A 21309-nucleotide genomic window follows, 5' to 3' on the forward strand; every position below is an offset into this window, starting at 1 on the left:
TCATTATTCTATTGTTAAAAATGGGATTAAGACTATGAACTAGTTAATGCTGCTTCTAAACCCCTTTAAAGGACTTAGTCTTTCTAGTCAAATATGCTTTGAAAATACATTTGAAAATTGGCTTCAAATGTATTTGGCTTAAATTTCCCCAGGTTCCTATAGGTTACTCTTCATTCATTCAACCATCTTCCGAGCCCCTATTATGAACAATACCTCTTTGAAGTATGAATACACTGCAAACCTTCTCAAGAAGACCAGAGTTGACAGAGGAGAGAAACTATAATCAAAACATTGTTTTTCCTTGTGACAACTGCATTAATAGGAGGATAACTAATTTGTGTGCAAAAATGAAGAGGGAGCAATCAATTCAGCCATGAAAGCCTGGGAAGACTCCATAGAGGAGATATTCAAACCAGACCCAGAAGGGTAACAGAGAAATCAGCAGCAATTTCAGCAGGGGGCACAGCATACGTGCATTGCTGCCTAACAAATCTATGGCTGCATAACAAATTACCCCAAACTTGGTGCTTTAAAGCAATGATCAACATTCATCATCTCACACCGTTTCTGTAGGTTAGGAAATTTAAAACCTGCTTAGCTGGGTGATTGGAGTTCCATGTCTGTCGTGAGTTAGCCATCAAGATGTTGGTGAGGCTGGAGTTTTAGCCATCAAGATGTTGGTGAGGCTGGAGTTATCTAAAAGCTAGACTGGGGCTGGAGGATCTACTTCCAAGACAGCCCAATCACATTGCTGGTGAGTTGGTGCTGGCTGTTGGTAGTTGGCCTCAGTTCTTTACCATGTGGCTCTCTCTAGGGCTACTTGAGTGTCCTCACAACATGGCAGTTGGCTTCCCCCATAGCAAGAAAGAACAACCTAGGCTTGGAAGTCATGTAAAGTCATTTCTGCTAGATCCTATTAGTTACACAGGTCACCCTTATTCAACTTCAGAGAGGACTACATAAGGGCACCGATACCAGGAGGTAGGACTCACTGGGGCCATCTCGGGGGCTGGATGCCGTTATATGCAAAATTAAGAAGTGCATTATCTTCGAGGGAAAGGGAAAATGTTGATGTAGGATGTAGGATTGGAATGTAGGATGAGTTAGGGAAATAGTGACAGGAGATAAAGTCAGAAAGTTTGAGTCAGATTGTAGTTTAGACCAAGGAGGTTGGACACAAGAAGCCATTGCACCATTGCTGGTGTTTCTTCCATTTCATCTGCTGAGATCTGGATTCAAGAGCCACGGGCATCCAAAGCAGAACTGGATTCTCAGCAATAAGTCCCTCCCGATGAATTGGCCTTGCAGAGAGATCAAGTGGCTCCACATCTTTGAGAGGATCCCGATTAGCTTTTCTACACACTCCACTTTGACCAGCCTTGCTCCAGACCCAAACCAAGAGGTTAAGGCCCCACAAGACAGTGACTTATTCTCTCCTCTTTGACTTTCTATTCCTGCGTGGCCTGATGGCCTGTCTTGGTCTGGAACAATTTCAAATCCTGTTTGCCATGAGTGGAACGGAAAATCATGATGACAGCCTTTTTGGGCTCCTACTGACCTGGGCATGAATTCCACTTCCACCCCAGTCGCTGAAAGTCAATGCCCCCTCTGACCTTCAGCTTCCTGATGGGTAAGGTGAGAATAACAGCACTATGTCATGGGCTGTTGAAGGAATGAGTACGATAAGGCATTTGCAATTTCTGTCAAGAGAGGCAACCTTTCGGTAATCATATCGTGTCTGCGGCTCATGATTTTCTCTTCCGTTTCTCTGATCTCATTAATTTGGGATGAGTGTTTACCACAAATTTATCAACCTAACAAGAATTGCTCTCTTACAGCAGGATTTTACCAAATATGTTCCCTTTGGTGTTCACATATTGGCCAGTTCCTGTAAATTAATTATTAGGCCGGCTGTGAGGGTCCTGGGTGAGGAATTTGCGTGGATTTCCATTGGCCTTTCAAAGTCAGGAGTGAAGCTCTCCTGAGACACAGCTGTGTCCAGTGGCCGCTAAGGTGGAGTTGGGTTGAATTACCCTTCGTTGTAGACTAACACCTGCTTGAGATCAGGATGGTTAGAACTGGGAAAGGAATTCTTGTTTCCTCCAGGTGCAGTGGGCGGGGGAGTCTAAGATCTGGAGGCCCGACTTGTTTAAACTTAATGGAGAGACAGGGGCACAAGTTCAAGCCCAAATTCAGAGTTTGGGGGAAGGTAGAATCATGTTTCCTCCTCTTTGCATAAGAGTGAGAGGCAAAGACAGAGGTGGTGCCACAGTTGGGTGATTTTGCCCATCCTCCTCTTTCATCTTTCCCTTCTCCTCACCATTTCTCCACATCCTGGTTTCCCTTCCCCACAGGCAAACTGGTAAGAGTGATGAATGGGAGGCTTATGAGCATTTGTGAATGGCTAATTGTCTTCTCTTGATTTGTTAATTGCAACTAATAGGGCAAATAGCCAAGTAAGACCGTTGTGCAGAAGGCATTTTTCTAGACACTAATATTTCACTGAAGTGATATTTCCTTTTTCTGGAGGCACTGCTGTTGTTATGGTTCTCTCGGCACCCATGCTCAGAGGAAGGATCATTGTGTTGCTTCTGAATGCAGACGGCAGCAGTCTGGGAGATGTTGTTTGGATGATCAAAATTAGAATACGGGGGTGGGGAGATTTCAGTGGCTAATGTGCCAACAGGATAGCTCTCATCTTTTTCCAGTGAACACAGAATTCCTTATTTCTTGCTTCTGGCATGGTCCTGGATTGCAGTGGCAAGCATGTAGGTACTATATTGTAACTCTTTTTGTATTTGAGATTCACTAGTTTGGCTGAACGTCTCAAAGGCTGGATCCATGACTTACTTATTTCTGCTGTCCCAGCACCTGGTGCAGAGTATGCCACAGAGAGGAGATGAGCTCATTAAACACTGAAAACTCCACCAAAGATTCAATAATCCCATGTTTTCCTGATCTGTCCGTCCAGATCATGGATGACAAATAACATGGCAAGAGTGTCCCCACTCCTACCTTCCACTCTCAGGGAAGACACCACCAATCAACTATTGAAGAACCCAAATGTGACTCAGAATCCTTCCCAACACAGGGAGCCAAGGAGCCGCTGACAGCCTTCAGAGTGGATGTATGAACTTAAAGCTTATCTTTCATTTTTGAGTGTGTAGACCATGGCTGCCTCTGCCCTTGACCAGGAGATTTGCCTACCAAACTATGAACCGCTCTGATCTAACACACAGGTTGCTATTCCTTCCCGAGAACCAACTGTTGGGCTAAATCAATGGATTCATTTGGAGGCGACACAAACCCAAAGTTTAAAATTCACAATCTGGTGATGAGTTTTCTCATTTCCTTTTCTATCAATTCAGAGAATCAATAAAAGGTCATGTACTGAAAGGTCCCTGGGGACCCATTATGTGCGGGCTTTCTGATAGGTAGACACAGGGAAGGCAGAGGCATAGAGTGGCCATCAAGAACGTCTGTGTCTAGTGAGAGGGAAGGTAGGAGAATGTGCCCAACATACACGGGCTCCCCCAGAGGGAAGAAGGGGCATTAACCAAGGGAGATGAAGCTTCACTCGGTTCCTCTAAGCCAGGGTCTTAAACGTTTTTGTGCCATGGACACCTTTAGCAGTCTGAGGAAGCTTGTGGACCCCTTCTCAGAACATGTTTCTAAACACATAAAATAAATACATAGGATGACAAAGGAAGGCAATTACATTGAAGCACAGTTATCAAAATAGTAGAAAAACTGATGTGGTAGTATACGTGCTTCTTTATTAACTCATCCATAACAAGATCTTGTGTTAAATCTAGGAACTACATTAATTTCAAGGTAGTGGAGAGCGGGGCAATTTGTTGATATATCCGCACCCACTCTGACGTGATATGAAAATATCTGTGACTTTGACTGTTAACAGTCACGGGAACAGCTAACACTGTCCTGGTTTGCCTACATTCCCAAAGGAAGAAAGCAAAAAAACAAGAAGTGTTTTTCTTACGCAGGTTCACGTCCTTGCCCCCAGATTTTGTCCATAGACCTCCGATGAGGACCCTGGCTCTAGGGAAGTTACAGGAATTTTTCACAGAGAAGAGAGATTTTAAAGCAGGAAATCTTGAGCTGTACTTGAGGCTGATTTTTCTTTTGAAAAATTACACTCACATGTCACCATGGGACTTATTCGGCTGGACACTAATTGCGTACTTGTATGAATATACTTCCTATTTTTAAAAACACCACTATAAACAAATGTTATTTAAGAAACACGTTCTTTGAAGCCACTACTCTTGTCACCTGGGGAGACCGGCTGATCTCGTTATCTGCTCTAACGCCAGCTGCCGTCAGGGCCGGAGCTCCGTCTGGGTGTCCAGTGGAGGATGAAGCTGTTATCTCCTGCCAGGCAGCCGCAGCTGATGGAACGTGCGTTACACAGAATGGACACAGCTCCAGGGGTGGGGTCCCACCCTGCCAGAGTGGAGAACTCCAAGTCCAAGCCATAAACATCTGGCTCGTTTTCTACCCCCCACAACAACAGAAGCTGTCAGCTAAGCCTCGACTGTCCGTCTCTGCCAGTCCAACAGTAGAGACATTTGGCACGTTGAGTGCGTTCTGATGGTGTTAATCCTTTTCTCTCTCTTTAACAGGAAATTTGTTGCGTGCTGAACTCAAGAAACCTCTCCAAAATTCTTCATGCACAGCCAGCCCTCAGAAGAGAAGAGCTAAACGTGAGGTTGGAAGCTCTATTTTCCAGCCTCAAGTTTCTTTGGGGAGGGACTTGAGCTGGTGTACACTCTGGGCTGTTCCCCAGCGTCCTGCGTCCCTTCAGAGGAATGGGCGCCTTTTTCTGTCTTGTACAAAGGTGGCTTATGGGCTAGGGGCCATCCTGCTGCTTCTCCCTGCCCCTACTCCACCCTGGGGAAGGGATGGGCACACTGGATTGTGAGTTTGCATGTCCTCAGCTCACTCTTTCCCCGTCTCCCTGTCTCTTTCTCTCTCTTTCTCCCCCTCCCTATCTCTTGTCTCTCTTTCTGCCCCAGGATCTCCCCTCCTGCCTAGCAGAGGATCCCTAGGGCAGGCTCCACCCGGGTGGGTGTGGCCTGTGGTTGTGCCACTCTGCCCAGGGACTGGGTGGGGCCAAGTCTCCAATTAAAGCGTAAAGTATTAGCAAGTTTATTTGGCCACAGACTCTTGGCTGTCCTCGTCAATCAGCTTCATTGGTAACCAAGCCTATGGTTTGGTCTCCAGTTGTCCTGTGTCTTATTCCTTAGGGGGTTCTAACTTGGGAGGGGAAGAAAGAGCGCTATTCATGAACTCCTAGCACCCCCACACTACAGCATCTACCTGAATGAATCAAAGCCTCACCTTATACCCTTTGCTTAACTGATGAGGATGTGACCACTCTCATCAACACGTATCGAGCAGCTACAGCGTACAGAGCTCCATAGGATGCCAAGAACCACCCTCCCCGTGGAGCCTCTGCAAGGCTTGGTCTATGGAACTAAAGCAGAGCCAAGAGGCGCCACTGGGCCCTTGCTGAGAGCTAATGGAAGCCACCTCCTGAAGGCAGCACTGGCATTGCCTTTGCACTGTGGCTGTCCCATGCGGGTACGACACACACTCCCTCCCTCACATATATTAGATAATCTAACACCAAGAAGAGGTAAGAACGGAGAAGTCTCTCAATTCTTTCCTAATCCAGAAATCCAGAGCCCAGGGAGACAGGAAACTAGAATTAGGACCCGGGGACTCTTCCACAGAGAAAAGTAAATCTGCAATACAATTCAGAAGACACAGGAGAGACTATCTAAAGGAATTTAATTTTGGTTCCTACTTTTGAGGTCCATAAATAGAGATGCTGTTCATTGAATTTCAACAGTCATTTCTACAGCTGTTCTTTGCAAAGGTCAAAATAAAATTCATTTCCCAAAGCTGTCTTAAAAACACAGAAACGCACACCACAATATGTCTATTAAGCTGCCTGCTGGAATTGGCGAAAGGAAAGGCAAGCAGCTGGTCCGCGTGCATTCAGACGGCGAGAGCCACTGCCCTGGCCGTGTCGCTTCAAGAAATGAGAGTGCTTATCGTTTCAAGTGGGGAGGTTTTGACAACATTTACCTCCATTCACCCCTAAAAACGTTCTTTTCTGACATTTGAAATGCGTTGCCTGTGATCTTAGCAATATTGGTGGAGGCCATGTTGCCTGGTGAGACTCCCACTGTTTTGTCAATGAGCAAACTGGCTCATGTAGAAACCAGTCTCTGTACTCCAAGAGGACAGTCCTGTTGTCCTCCATCCATCATGGTGTGATCTCCTAATCTTGAATCCCCTGCCCTCAGGACCACGATACAACTGCTTTTTAAAATGTTGAACAGAATTGTATTTTTATTACAAAAACAACACATGGTCACTGCACCCAAACTAGCAAATACTGGTAACAGAAAGAGCTAACCCACACCTGTTACTCTTCTAAGCATATGCTTGTATTAATTCATTTAATCTTCACAACAACCCTTTGAGGGAGGCACCATTATGATCCCTTTTTACAGATGAAGAAACTGAGACACAGTTCCAACCATAAAGTGTTTGTTCTCTATGTTATGCTACTTCCATACAATGGAGCCCTCTGGGAGCATTAACAATGATGTGGGAGAAGAATATCTAATGACATGGAAATAATAATTATGGCTACCAGTGGTTCAAACTACTATGGTGCCCAGTATCACAGAGCTGGTAAGAGGTGGAGCTGAAATTCGAACTCAAGCACCTGGATAGGAAGACTGTTGTCTTAGACACAACACTGTAAGAAAATTAAGATCACTTGTAGTCCTAGAATGACCCTCCTAACACATTTGCACAAATCCTTTCACATCGTGGACCATGATGATATATGTTACGGACTGAATGTTTGTGTCCCCCTAAAATGCATATGTTGAAGACCTACCTCCAAGTAGGATGGTATTAGGAGGTGGGGCATTTGGGAGGTAATTTGGTTTAGATGAGGACATGAGGGTAGGACCTCATGACAGGATTAGTGTCCTTATAAAAAGAGGAAGAGATCAGAGCTTCCTCTCTCTGCCATAGGAAGACAAAGCAAGATGGCAGCCATCTGGGGCCTTCACCAGGAACCGAGTTGGCCAGTACCTTGATATTGGACTTCCAGCCTCCAAAACTACGAGAAATAAATTTCTGTTGTTTAAGACACCTAATCTATGGTATTTTGTTATAGCAGCCCAAACAGAATAAGACTATGTACATATACAAACAAGAAGAATCAGAGCTTGTGAGGTGTTTTGCAAACTGCTTATTAACATACTGTGAACAACTTTCCATATCATTAAATATTCTTTTACCACACCATTTTACATGATTTAATGGAATCTCAATGTAGGAATATAGCATAATTTATCAAACAAATCCCTGATGATTGGACACATAGTTTGGTTCTTTAAATAAAGATTCAACAAAAACCCCCATTGCTGGAGGCTTACACACATATGTGATTATGTGGAATCACTGGGTCAGAGAGTATTAGGAGAATTTTAAAAAACCATTTGATTCTTATTGCCAAAATATCCAACAAACAAATTGGATTGATTTGTATTTCCACGCTAGGGCAGGGGAGTCTTTTCTGCATAGCCTTTTCACCCCAAGCTATAGGAGCCACCTAGCCTCAGTAATCTGGAAGAAGGCCACTTGGCCTGAATCATGGCGGGCATAGAGACCCACAGCCTAGTTAGACAAAAGTTGCTTCAAAACTTGACTGTGTATTGCTTTCCTGTGTTGAAAAGAAGGTTCAAAATCTATTTCCTCTGTGAAGTTACCATCCAAATAAATATCAATAACATTGATTCATACAGTGGGAGGAAAAAAATGCATGGTCTTTGGAGATGGGCCAATAAAGGCTCACATCTCAGGACCTTGGGAGTCTCCATCTGTAACTCGGAATCCTTTCCCCACCTCATTAGTTGTTATCAAGATGAAATTAACCATAAAGTATTTAGGATAGTGATTGACACATGGTGACACAGAGCAGGTGCTCAAAAATGTCATTTCAGTTTCTTTAGTATCATGGCCCTACTCTCAAGTTCAGCATGACAGAAAAGGGCATTGAGAGGTCTGAGAAACTTTCTGGAAGTGTCTCAAGCTTGGTCCAGGATGTCTCTTTTTGTCTTCTGGTGATTCTAGAAAAATCTATTTTCCCTCAGACATTCCTTCAGAGCCTGGAGAGGCAGGATGAGAGCCCCTGTCCTCTGATTCTCCCTCTGCTAGCCATGCTGGTGTGAATGATTCCATCTGGGTTCCACACTCAGCTCAAGGAAGAGCTCCCTCATCTGGGAAGTCTTCCCTTCCCTCCTCTGGGTCCTCTTGCACCCTATTCTTCCTGCTTTTAGGACTCTGACATGACAAAAAGTATTTATTCCAAAATGGTTTCATCCAGTATTTAGTCTATGCCTAGACAGCACTTTCTGTTTTGCTATTTCTAGATTGAACTAGTTGTTTTAATTATTGTAACCAAATTTTGGGTTTAGAATTAATAACCAAGCATCTAAGGTTATCTGTTTCTTAATCACAGGGGAAATGGATTGTTCTGCCAAAAAAATGAAACCAGGCGCATTATTCACGACCTAGATCCTGTCTCTATAAACCAACTTCAAGGTGATGATTACTAAAGGTGATTCAATATCTTGACAGTGGGCCTCAGATATAGACACGTGAATATATGCAACAATAAACAGATGAAACTGCTACTATTTGATCATTTTGACCAAAGATTTAATAGATCAGGGTTGGCCAATGATGGCCTGTGGGCCAAATCCAGACGTTGTCTGTTTTTTTATGGCTCATGAGCTGAAAACAGTTATATTTTATACGTTTTTTAATGGTTATATTTTAAATGGTTATATAAGTACCTACATAATATTCTCAATTTTGCCTCTTGGTCCCCAAAACCTAAAACATTTACTATCTGACTCTTAAAGAAAAAGTTTGCCGACCTCTAATCTAATAGATGATCCTATAACATAAAGTCCTTTCATTGTTGACTGTGACAGCAGAGTGCCATATATCCAATAAAGTTGATTGTGCTTTTAGAACACCGACTAATATTATCAATGAACATTTATTTTATGGAAAAGTACAGCAAATGAGATACCTCTTGAAAACAAAACTGCAAGAATGTGGATCCCAGGCATTTTGAGATGTTATCATGTCTTAAAATGGTCTACTGCTAGCTTGCCCTAATCTAACTGTTCTAGCTTCTGGTCGCCTCCCCTTAAAACGCTTTGCAGAGGAAGCATCCTCCAGCTGTTGTAACAACCCAGGTCCTGGCTGGAGGCTGAGCATATTAAAGGTAAGTACGAAAAACAGCGACTTTCCAAAGACTCTCAGCTAGCTTTTTCTTCCTTAAATGATGGTTGTTCTCAATATGGTACGAGCAAACCTTTTCCCCGTTTTCTCCATCAGTTTGAAGCCAGAACTGAACTAGAACTTCTTTCTAAATTGGAGGGTATCTCTCTGATCGGGACTATTCACAGGGATGGGATTGAGAACAATGTTATTTAAGTTCAGTAACTGGAAAATCTGTCAATGAAGTAAAACTTGCCTCAGCATGCTACTGATAGTTCTTGGCTGATAAAGTGAAATAAACTACTCTCTAAAGGAACTTTCTCCAAAAAAGAAAAAGTTCTTCAGCTTCTTGGGTTACTTCACATAACATAAGATGGAGAGATTTGAAATGACAGAAAAACAGAAGTGCTCTAAATTCATCATCTCCCTGCATTTTAAGTTATTATTACCATATGAAACACAAAGAGAGAGAAAAAAAGAAAAAGCTTAGAGAATTAGACATTTGTCAAATCCTAAATGATGAATCTCTCTTAATGACAAAGTTAAGTGCTCTTGATTCAACATGTGCTAAGTAACCACTGGTTGTCTAATACTTTAAAAAGCATAAGAACAGAAGATACAAAATAGGCTGTTGTTTTTAACAATCTATTTAACAACCTGAGGAATTTAGATTCCAGCCGTAGCTCCCCGTCTCTCCTCTGGATCAGGCTAGAAATCTCTGTGAATCCACTCCACTCACCACGCATTCTCAAGTCTGCTTCCCAGATACCTCCCCTTTAGCTTACCCCGCCTTCTCTCCAAGTCACGGCTCTGGGAACACTGTGCTTATCAGAGCTGTGTTTAATGTTTAGATATGGCTGGTGGTATTATGTTTACGATAGGATATATCCACAGTCCTGAGGATGACATTCCAAACTCTTTGCATCTTCTACCAACTCTCTGCTCTTTTCTGGTATCTCTCTATATGACACCCTCAACTCCCAGGTCTCTCTTCAAGTAACATATGAATGTGCCATGACTTTGTCCATGCTGTCCCTCTCCCCATGATGCCCTTCTCTCAATTTCTTTCTTGCAGGTTTCCATTCACCCACCAAGGCTTAGTTCAAACAGCACATCCTGTGTGTGTTTGCTGTTGAAATGTCTGCTTTCCTCCCTTACCAGGCAGCTCTATCTTGCATCCCTGATGTCCGGCACTGTGTCATGGATTCAGCAGACACTGGTAGGTGCTCAATACATAAGTGTCAACGTTTGTCCCTCGGTTTTAGCAGCTAGATTACCTTGGTGTTTCACTGAACTTTAAAAGCCTGCCAGGTTCTCTGCTGTGTGGGCAGAACAAAAATGTACTTCCTGCAGGAGAAAGAAATCTCACCTTCGTGCTGCTTCTTAAATCTCATTGTCCATCATGAGAATAACTAATAAGTAATACTTACAGGGTGCCTATGGATAAGTTAGCATGGTGCTGAGTGCTGGGCACATCTTATTTCACCTATCTGATAAGCCTATGAGCGAGGGATTATGATGATCCTCACTGTGGCAGATGAAGAAACTGAGGCTTAGAGAGGTAAAGTGACCTGCCTGAGTTCTCATGGCTGATAAAAGGTGGAGGTAGGCTATTAAACCACCGAGTCAAAGTCAGCACCCATGCCCTTGGCCCATGCCTCTCAGACCAGGTTTCAGGTAAGCTGAGGTCATAGTAGGCAACTAGACACAGCACTAGCTGTCATGGGTTAATAGGCCAACCTTGGAGGTATGAGGGAAATGGTTGGGGTCACCAACAGAGTTCTGAGACTCCTCAAGTTCTCCTGCTAGAATTTATCCTGAGTGGAGAAGTGAAAGAGGCCACAAGGTAAGGCCCTGCCCTCTCTGTCTCTAACCCCGTTGCTATCAGCAGAAGGCCCACCTGATTGCAACCGAATTTCAGACCCCAGGGCTTAGTATCACTTATGAATGTCCCATTCTATTTTATTTGCTGACACAACAGAGCAAGTGCAATTCGCATAGGGTGGTTCACCATCTGTGTGTCATTTGCAAGGATGATGCATTATTTTAAAAATATGACAATTTATTTACATCTATATTTTCCCCCCTGTTTTCTCAGCAGCAAGTGATACAAAAAAATGGAGGAAATTATCCCAACAAAAATATTTATGAGTAAATAACTCGCAGAAATGTTGAGGATGCTACTCACTAAATAATTCTGGTCCCACCTACCAAAACAAAGAAAGAGAATATTCCTGACAGCATGATTGAATAGTGTGTAATTACTGCCAATGTTTTAAACATGATGATAATGAGAAAAGTATTAGCATTAGATCAGAGCAGTCTCAAAACATTTATTTTGCTGAGAGTATGATGATTATTTCTTGCTTTCATTCAAGGCATGGCGGAAATGCTATCCCTTATTACTATGATGATTTTTTCAGGCAGTTTGACTTGATATCATGATTTTCACACATTTCTTTAGTATGTTTCTGGAGATGCAGCCTATGTGACAATGTCTTGACTTGGATCCTCTTGACTAAAAACACATTTCTCTTTCGACTCGCAGGTACACATCCAAGTTCATTGACAATTTTGCATAGGATGTTCCCCCTAACATTCTTCAGTTTTCTTCTCTGACATATTCAAGGACTCCTGAATCTCTCATAGAAAATAAATGCACATAAATCTAACAATAAGTCCTTATGTGACACTTACCTTGGAGAAAAGGAAGGAAATGCCCTCAGTTGTCACATGTGGCCTAAAAATTGGGGGCATTATGAAGTTTCAGAAAATCTTTTACCAGCTGAAAATAGAAAATAAATTACCTTCACAGTCCCAATATATTTTATTGTATGTACATTTTTATGGGCAGGCCATCACTTTCCTTAGATAATACACAATAAGCTCAAACTTCAGCTCAAAAGTCAGCTCAGACTCCTTAAAAAGAGTGATGATATGCTCACAGTAAAAGTGTTGAGATCACATTTTAAGTGCCTCTTTTGGAAACTGTTTCCATTTGTAAAAAAAGAAGAAAAAGAAAAACGAACCCCCAAAACTGACCATTAGCTACTGCGAGTAGTTGCAAATTGTGGCTATATTCAGAAAAGTTGGCAGATTTCAGCTGATGAATGGCAGTCTAGCGGCCAAACGATCAACTAAATAAACCATTGATCAAACATTAGGGACCTTTATCCGATTGTATTTTGTAGTGCAGCCAGACATTGTTTAAAAACATAGACAGAGCTGTCAGAATGGGGGGCTGAGTATGGTCATGGAAAAGAATAAAACAGTGCCCAAATGGACCCATTTCGTTTAGTGGGATATATGGCTCTTATTTTCTCCAAACGCTTCTCTAAACATTTAGAGACATGATCCTCATGTCTCTGAGAGACATGAGGATGAGAGACACAGATCCTCATGTGCATCCTACCCACCAACGAATTTCTTAGAGCCTAGGGCAGTTCCTGTCACGAGGGAGGTAGAAGGTGAATACATTAGATCACTGGATGATTACACAAGGCAAGACTGAGCTCTCAACTAAAATAAAATCATTTCCTCTGTTTACATACCCATGCTGGGATGTGGACCTTGCAGTAGTTTTTGAGATAGTCTGTGAGCTATTTAGTCATAAATACAAACGGAAGGAACATAGATCCTCCATTCATTCGTTCATTCATTCAGCCATCCATGCATCCATCTATCCATTCAACAAATCTTTACTGAGTGCCTATTATTTACCTGGCACTATGTTTGGCAATGGGAATACATAGACGGGACAGGGATCCAAGGTCTCTTTCTTCAGGAAGTGTATGTTCTGGTATGATTTCAGAAAAGTAAACAGACAAGCTTGTAATGGAGAGTGCACCATGTTTCCAGTGAAACTTGATGTCTATTAACACAAAACCTATGACAAGGGAAAAACAATAAATGGTCCCTGCAGCTGCTCTTATGACTCAGCTGTGAATCAGAGGAATTGCAGTAAAACCCAGCCCAGCATTAGCCAAAGTGACATGGTATGACTCACAGAACAAAGGGAACGTGGTCTGTGCAATTTAGGGAGACTCTTCTTATATCTATAACATGGGGGTAGAAACAATATATAAAGCTCTTAGCAGGAGCTGATGGGAACTGGAGCCTCGGTTATCACAGCTGTAGGAAGTGTGACAAATGGTCACACTGTTTGTACAATGCTTTGTTATTTGCAAAAGGAGAGGAGGTTGTTTATATCTCAAAAAGGTGATGTAGTTGGTAGTGCAGATGTCATAATCATAGTCATTACTGATGACGAAATGGGCTCAGAGAGGTTAAATGATTTGCCCAAGGTCACACAGCTGGCCAGGTGGGGAATTGACACTCCCAGGCAGCATCCTGCAGAGAAAATTGCACATTGAAGGTATTCAATAAATGTTTTTAATAACTATAGTGTCAAGGTGGGAAAAGACATTAAGGATATCACCTTTACGGGTTAACTGAATCCCTTCTGTGATGTCCTACCAAGGGCAATTTATGTTTGAATACATTCTACAACAGGGAACTAACTACCCACTCTTATAATTTACTACTGCAACTGACAATGATATTATGATAGCTCGTGTTTATTCAGGATAGACAATGTGCTTTACAGATTTTGACATAGCTTATCCTCACCAACAACGCATTTGAGGTAGGTGCTGTTATTCCCATTTTTACAAATGAATAACTAAGGCATGGAGAGGTCAAATAACTCACTGTTATGGGTTGAACTGTGTCCCCTCAAAAGACATGTGAAGTCCTAACCACTAGTACCTGTGAATGTGACCTTATTTGGAAATAGGATCTTTGCAGATGTAATCAAGTAAAGATTACATGAAGTCATTAGGGTGGGTCCAAATCAATATGACTGGTGTCTTATAAGAAGACACAGACACTCACAGAAGGAAGACAATGTGAAGACCCACAGTTAGAAGACAGACGTGTGAACATGGAGGTGGAGGTTGGGGTGAAGTGTCTATAAGCCAAGGAATGCCAAGGATTGCTGGCAACTACCAGAAGCTGGAAGAGGCGGGGAAGGATCCTCCCCTAGAGCCTTCAGAGGGAGCCTGGCCCTGCCGACACCTGGATTTCAGACTCCTGACTTCCAGAGCTGTGAGAGAATAAATTTCTGTTGTTTTCAGCCACCCGGTTTGTGGTACTTTGTTACAGCAGCCTAGGAAACTAATACACTCACTTAGGTCAAAAACCCAATAAATGATGGGGCCGGCGTTCTGAGCCTGGATCCCACCTCCTAAGTACACTGAAACATGGTCTCCAAAGGCGGCGCTTCTCCGACTTGCTGCACGTTTGAATCACCTGGGTTTTGTTTTATTTTAAACTGCTGATGCCTGTATCCTACCACCTGAGACTCTGATTTTATGGATCTAGGCTTTGGCTGGAGCACTGGAATTTCTAAAGCCCCTTAGCAAAGTTTGAGAACAAGGTCCTAGTTGATTCCACTTCTTACCACCTGGGGACCAAGCAAAACAAATCCACTCCCTCTTTCCAAAAGCCAGCCCTCCTTAAACTCATAGCCAGCCCTCCTTAAACTCATAGCCAGCCCTCCTTAAACATGAAGACAGCCTTCGTGTGCCCTCTGAGCCCCTCTTTTCCAGGCTACACACCCTCGGGGGTCCACTGTCCAAAGCAGGAGCTCAGTCAACCGCACTGTCCCCGAGGACTCCTGAATCACGGTGACTACAAATGCACCAGTTCTGGGGGAAGCCACAGTATAGGTTAGCCTTGGACATAGTGGGGAGCAGGAACTGACCCACTGTCACTTCCACTGTCTGTATCATTTTCCACATAGTCCTGGTGTTCTCCCCAAGGTCTCAGTGGAGGAGGAACATCTTAGGGAGAACTCTCTCATTAACCCACCCACTGGATGGCATCTGCTGGGCAATGTTGGCCCATTGAATGGGCAGCCAAGTCAGCTACTGATCGTGGTTAGGAGGGAGAAGAAGAGGTCAGTTATAGGTTCTCAGAAGATAGAGAATGTGAGTGAGCTGCCTTCTAGCATTTTCACATTGCCCAGAGTGGATGAGACATGGGTGGTCTTGCTCTTGGCTCTGTGCATGCACTCTGGGTCCAGAGGCTGCACCACCCCAAACACACCGGGAAATGAAAGGAGATTACCCTGCAAAACAGTGGCCTGTGCACACAGAGATGTAAGACATTTCATGCTGCCTGCCTCTCTCTCTTCCTCACATCCTTCCTTTCATCTCTCAACAAATATTTTTTGAGCATCTCTCATGTGCTAAGGACTGGGAATATGTCAGAGATCAACCTGGACCCAATCCCTTTCCTCCTTGGAGAGTGGAGAAGAGCAGATCAGATGGGGGCACCTGCCCCCATGGGCCCCACTTGAGACATCCAGGGGAGCGAGTGTGGGAAGAAGAAAGGGCAACGACAAAATGGTAACATATGAAAGATGGTTTACTGGCGTCCTTGACTGTTCTCATTGACAAGCTGCATTACAAAGTAAGTATGTGAAAGGCAGGTTCAGAGGAAACAGCGCCTGCCGCCTCCCCTGAAGCCCTCTGTCATCTCTCTCTTGGGTAAATACCCCTGCCAGGGTCCTCTTTGAGAAATATTCATGAAAGGAAAGGTACTAAATGGAAAAGCAAAGTGACAAATTTACGTCCTGGGGCAGGCCCGGTGGCGCTAGCTGTTAAGTGCGCGCGCTACGCTGCGGCGGCCCGGGGTTTGCGAGTTCAGATCCCCGGTGCGCACCGACACACTGCTTGGTAAGCCATGCTGTGGTGGCGTCCCATATAAAGTGGAGGAAGATGGGCACGGATGTTAGCCCAGGGCCAGTCTTCCTCAGCAAAAATAAAAGAGGAGGATTGGCATCAGATGTTAGCACAGGGCTGATCTTCCTCACACACACACAAAATTTACACCTTATCAACTGAGCTCATGTCAACCAGTGGGTTTCTGGAGCCTCCACTCCTGACAAAGTGGGGGCTGGAGGGGGGCAAACCATTTGTACAGTCTCAGTGGCCCCTGCCCTAGAAGGGGTCCCTGACCTATCTATTTACACTCACAATATTCAGTGCTCAGACACGCTATTTGAGATACTGTGAGTGAAGACAGGGTAACTCAACTTGATATTGATTTGAATCAAATCAAAGTTTGTAGGGGTCCCAATGGAATATTTTCTAAAAATGAACGGTGCATAAATCTGTTTTTTTTTTTGTGTGTGTGTGTTCTGCTTTTTTTTTTTTTTTTTTTTTTTTTGTGAGGAGATCAGCCCTGTGCTAACATCCGCCAATCCTCCTCTTTTTTTGCTGAGGAAGACTGGCCCTGGGCTAACATCTGTGCCCATCTCCCTCCACTTTATATGGGACGCCGCCACAGCATGGCCTGCCAAGCAGTGCGTCGGTGCGCGCCCGGGATCCGAACCAGCGAGCCCTGGGCCGCCGCAGCGGAGCGCGCGCACTTAACTGCTTGCGCCACCGGGCCGGCCCCCATAAATCTGTTTTAAGTGTTCTGCCCAGATGGTCCAGAAGTAGACTTTTAAAACCATGCCTAAGACAGGATGCCTCCTCAGAAGGTGTCCAGAAATAATGACAAAGAATTCCACATCCTGTTGCAGGCACCGTCATATGCACGTGGCTCGTAGGAAAGGCACAGCGAGAGGAGAACATTGCAAATGGGAAAACACAGACTGGAAGTCTGAGGTGCAGGCTCTGTCCCTTTAAAGAGGAGTAACGTGGAGTCACGTCTTACCCTTTCAGCAAACTCGCCGGAGAGAAGCTTACGCAGCACTAGCCAACGGAGGAAGGCTTGCCTAAACACAGGGACGCTTCTTTCCTTCAGATCGCACCCATGTTGCCTGGGTCAGCACTGAACTCTGGAAAGCCTCACAGCGGAGTGACACTCTTCATTCATTTTCATTGATTTTCCAATTTCAGTACATTGTGTATATCTTTTTCTTTTTCCAGAGCTGTTTATGTTTTGTGGCTAGAAGTGCTTAATTCAACTCCCATTATTACTGCAACTTAACAAAAATCCAAATGAAATGCTCATGAGCTTGAAACACATTTGTCCTCAAAATAAACCTTAAGAATCGAATAATCCACTATATTATCACTTTGATTTATAAATAGAGACTTACAAAACATTTTTATCAGTAAAAAGAGAAGCTGAGATGGAGAAATCACTGCACTTCATCTTTCCCTTGTAAGAAGACTTTGCGAGGGCCTTTGGGAGAATTAGAGGTTATAGGAAAGCTGGTGTGTGTGTGTGTGTATGCACACATATATGGGGGGGGGGATAAAAAGAGAGTTGGAGAGTCATTACTTGTTTCCAAAGAAGACATTATGGCAGTCAGGCCGTCATCAAAAAGGGAGGATTGGAACAAGAATAGGAGACAAAATGAAGGAAATGGACTCGATATGTTCTTTTTTTTTCTGCTTTTCTATTTTTAACCAGAAACAATCACATTTTCCAAGTGACAATCACAGTTTCAGTGCAAATTTCATTTCCTCACTCCCTTCCAATAATTTCCCATTTCTAGTTACTGTTTCCTACCTCTCGAGTGTAGAATCTTAGTGTCATTTCCAACTCATTCTTGCTTATACACGAAAAAACACACAGTTAGGATTTTTAGGGGGGCTCAGACTGTGCTAGGCAGTGGGGATACATACACACATGCATATGATCACAGTCTCTGTTCTTTTTTTTTTTTTTTTTGTGAGGAAGATCAGCCCTGAGCTAACATCCATGCCAATCCCTCTCTTTTTGCTGAGGAAGACTGGCCCTGGGCTAACATCCGTGTCCATCTTCCTCCACTTTATATGGGACACCACCACAACATGGCTTGAAGCGGTGCATCAGTGCGCGCCTGGGATCCGAACCCTGGTCGCCAGCAGCAGAGTGCGTGCATTTAACTGCTACGCCATGGGGCTGGCCCCCACAGTCTCTGTTCTTAAGAAACCTGCAGTGCAGGCCAGCGCTGCCCAAAAGAACTTTCATTAATGATGGTAATATTCTACACCCATCCTGGCCAAACAGTAGCCACTAACCACATGTGGCTACTGAGCACTTGAAATGTGGCTAATCTGACCAAGAAACTGAGTTTTACATTTTAATTTCAATTAATGTAAATTAAAATTTGAGTAACTACATGTGACCAGTGGTTACTGTGTTAGACACTATAGGTCTAGATTTAGAGGAAGGGGCTACTCTTTTTTTTCTTTTTTTATGATCATGTCAGTTTGAACCATTTTTTTGTTGTTGTTGCAGGGAAAGATTCACCCTGAGCTAAACATCTGTTGCCAATCTTCCTCCTTTTTTTTTTTTTTTTTCCTTCCCAAAGCTCCAGTGCATGGTTGTATACCCCAGTTGCAAGTCCTTCTAGTTCTTCTGTGTGAGCCACCGCCACAGCAGGGCAACTGACAGATGAGTAGTGTGGTTCCGTGACTGGGAAGCGAACCCGGGCTGCTGAAGGGGTGAGAGTGCCAAACTTTACCCACTGGGCCATCAGGGCTGGGTCCTCTCTTTTTTCGAGGTCACACTGGTTTATAACATTGTGTAAATTTCAGGTGTACATCATTATATTTTGGCTTCTGTATAGACTGAATCGTGTTCACCACCAAAAGTTGTTTCCTTCTCTCACTAGACACGTGTCCCTGTACTGCTTTTGCCCTCAGGATATTCCTTAAAGAGACAAATGATAACTTAAAGGGCAAAATGGCAAATGCCATGTGATCGCTACAGGTAAGTGCAGTCAGAGTTTGGAGGAAGAACAAGACTGTGGAAGACTCAGGTGGAGGGGGACAGCTTCTTAGAGGGGGTGCATCTAACCCAGAATCTTGTGAGAAGTTACAGTGCAGGAAGCAGAAAGGGGAGGAGAAGGCATTTCTGACCCAGGGATTTGTTTAATCAAAAACACTGAGGCGAAAATTCACAGAGCCCATCAGGGAAACCTAGCAGGTACCAGGGCAGATGGTACTTGCAGAAGGTCAAGGGTGACTGCAGCGGTCGTGCCTGTGGGATGATGTCATGTCAAGAACAAGCAATTCCAGGAGGGGAGTAGATATGGGGTGGGCAGAGGAGGTGATGGACAGAGGGGAATCCCCAAGTTGGTTTAGTATGCTGGGGTGAGCTACAGAGTGGACCCAGAACTCAGGAGAAAGGCCAGGGCCAGGAGGCGCATATAGAGGGGGACCTAGGTGGGGCAGGAGCGCAGGCCCCACTTAAATGGGACAGCTGCCACCAGCTCCATCAGACGGTCACATCCACTGTGACTGACTCTCCACAAGTGGAAATTGGGCCCAACATTTCCAGAATTTCTGATTTTCAGAAGTTCTGGAAGTTGGAATGTTTTAAAAAGAAATATGAAATCTAAGTATTTTGACATGGCAACTCACGTGAAAACTTTAAAACACCCTGGCCAAAACCAAAGAGCAAGAGTGTGTTGACTGAGGTCCCGGGGTCACCCGTTTGTGACGTCTGACCTAGAAGATGCATCAGGTTTCAGAGAGCAGCCTACTGGGAGAAGAGCAGAGACAGGAGGAAGAGAGAGTTTCCTGGGAAAGCAGTGGTGCGCACAGCAGGGCACTGAGAAAGGAAAGAAGTGGATGCCCCCCGACTTTATGATCTTGAACAAAGCCATCCTCTTCCCTCACCGCCCTCCCTGTCCCTCCTTCCTTCGTCCCTCGGCCTCCCTCCTGACAGGAAGGTAAGGACAGGTAGAGTCCAGAATCACGAGGGCCTCAAGAATCAGTGGTAAGTGAAGAAACAGAGGCATCAGATTGAATGAGTACAAATAATTCCAAAGGATATGGCTTTTGATAGTGTGTGTTTTACATACTATCGTCACATAATATCCCATTTCCCTTAATAGGTATGCCCCACCCAACCGAGTGTAAATGTCTCATTTCCGCCTCTACTATATAAGCCCTGCATCTTCCCTCCTGTGAGAGCTGCCTTCGATTCTCATGAAAAGGAAGACGTGTGCCTTTCAGCTCACCTCCCGGTCCAGCAGTGCGGGTGACACCACGGTGACGATGTCTCCTTTCTCAGGATCGATGTAGAACATGTTGGGAGACGGCTTGTCAGGCGTCTGCTGACGGATATTATACCGCAGCAGGGCATTATCTGTGGCGGGGTCGTCCGCGTCAAAGGCTGTCATCCGCATCACCGTGGTCCCTGCGGGGGCAGGACAGAGGGTGGGAGATGGTCACGCGGGTGACAGTGACAGGTAGAGCCCTCCCCCATACCCGCGCAATGGCAACAGTGTGGTGTGCCAATCACTTTTCAAATTAAAAACGCAAAGCATTTCCCTAGCTCTGTTATATTTTAGCTTTTCTCCCCCCACTTCTGTTATGTTAAAACTCCTGATGTAAAGAAATCTTTGCTGTTCAGCAGATTGACAGCTTAATTTCTCCTTCTGCTGATATGCTGTTCATTTTCACAGGCTTTCATTCCATTGTGGATGTGGCTCCATAACAACGGCCTTCATTTTAAAAGCTCTCAGTGAATGCCTACTACGTGTGGGGCCCTGGGCCGGCTGTTGGGGAAATAGAGGTACAAAAAAGGCACATTCTCTGGTGTTCAGCAGAGACGTGCAGGAGAGAGAGCATATAAAAAGGTAAGAATAACAAAGCATGTCAGTGCACTGAGAGATGGCATTATTACCACCCAGGAGAACAACCTCATCTCTCCTAGGGTTCAGAAAAGGTCCCTGGTGCAGACTCCTGAGGGGTGAGGAGGTGTAAGCAAGGTGAAGGAGGAAGACCTCAATGGGAAAAGATATTCTAGCTAAAGGGAGCATGAGCAGATGTTAACTGAGGCCCTTCTGTGTGGCAACCACACTGTCTTAGGCACTTGAGGTATAAGGATGATATAAAGACAAGGATGATATGAGGATGATTTGATTATGTCAAGGGTTGATAAGGGTGTTAGATAACAAGTCTTGCACAGACACAGCTGATAGGAAGGGGAATTGATAAAGACACTTTT

The 21309-nt window shown here is 44.2% G+C and overlaps 1 protein-coding gene across 1 annotated transcript in view; it reads right to left on the reverse strand.

Moving 5' to 3' along the window:
• Positions 1-21309, reverse strand: part of CDH13 (cadherin 13) — a 1041327-nt gene that overhangs the window by 237999 nt on the left and 782019 nt on the right. The window contains exon 7 of the mRNA XM_004437068.3: positions 20318-20496. Coding sequence (XP_004437125.1) covers positions 20318-20496 — 179 coding nt within the window. The remainder of the gene's footprint in view (positions 1-20317; positions 20497-21309) is intronic.

The sequence above is a fragment of the Ceratotherium simum genome, chromosome 30, assembly GCF_057802395.1.
Source record: "Ceratotherium simum simum isolate JZ-2026a chromosome 30, ASM5780239v1, whole genome shotgun sequence".
In the NCBI taxonomy this organism is placed as follows: Eukaryota; Metazoa; Chordata; class Mammalia; order Perissodactyla; family Rhinocerotidae; genus Ceratotherium; species Ceratotherium simum.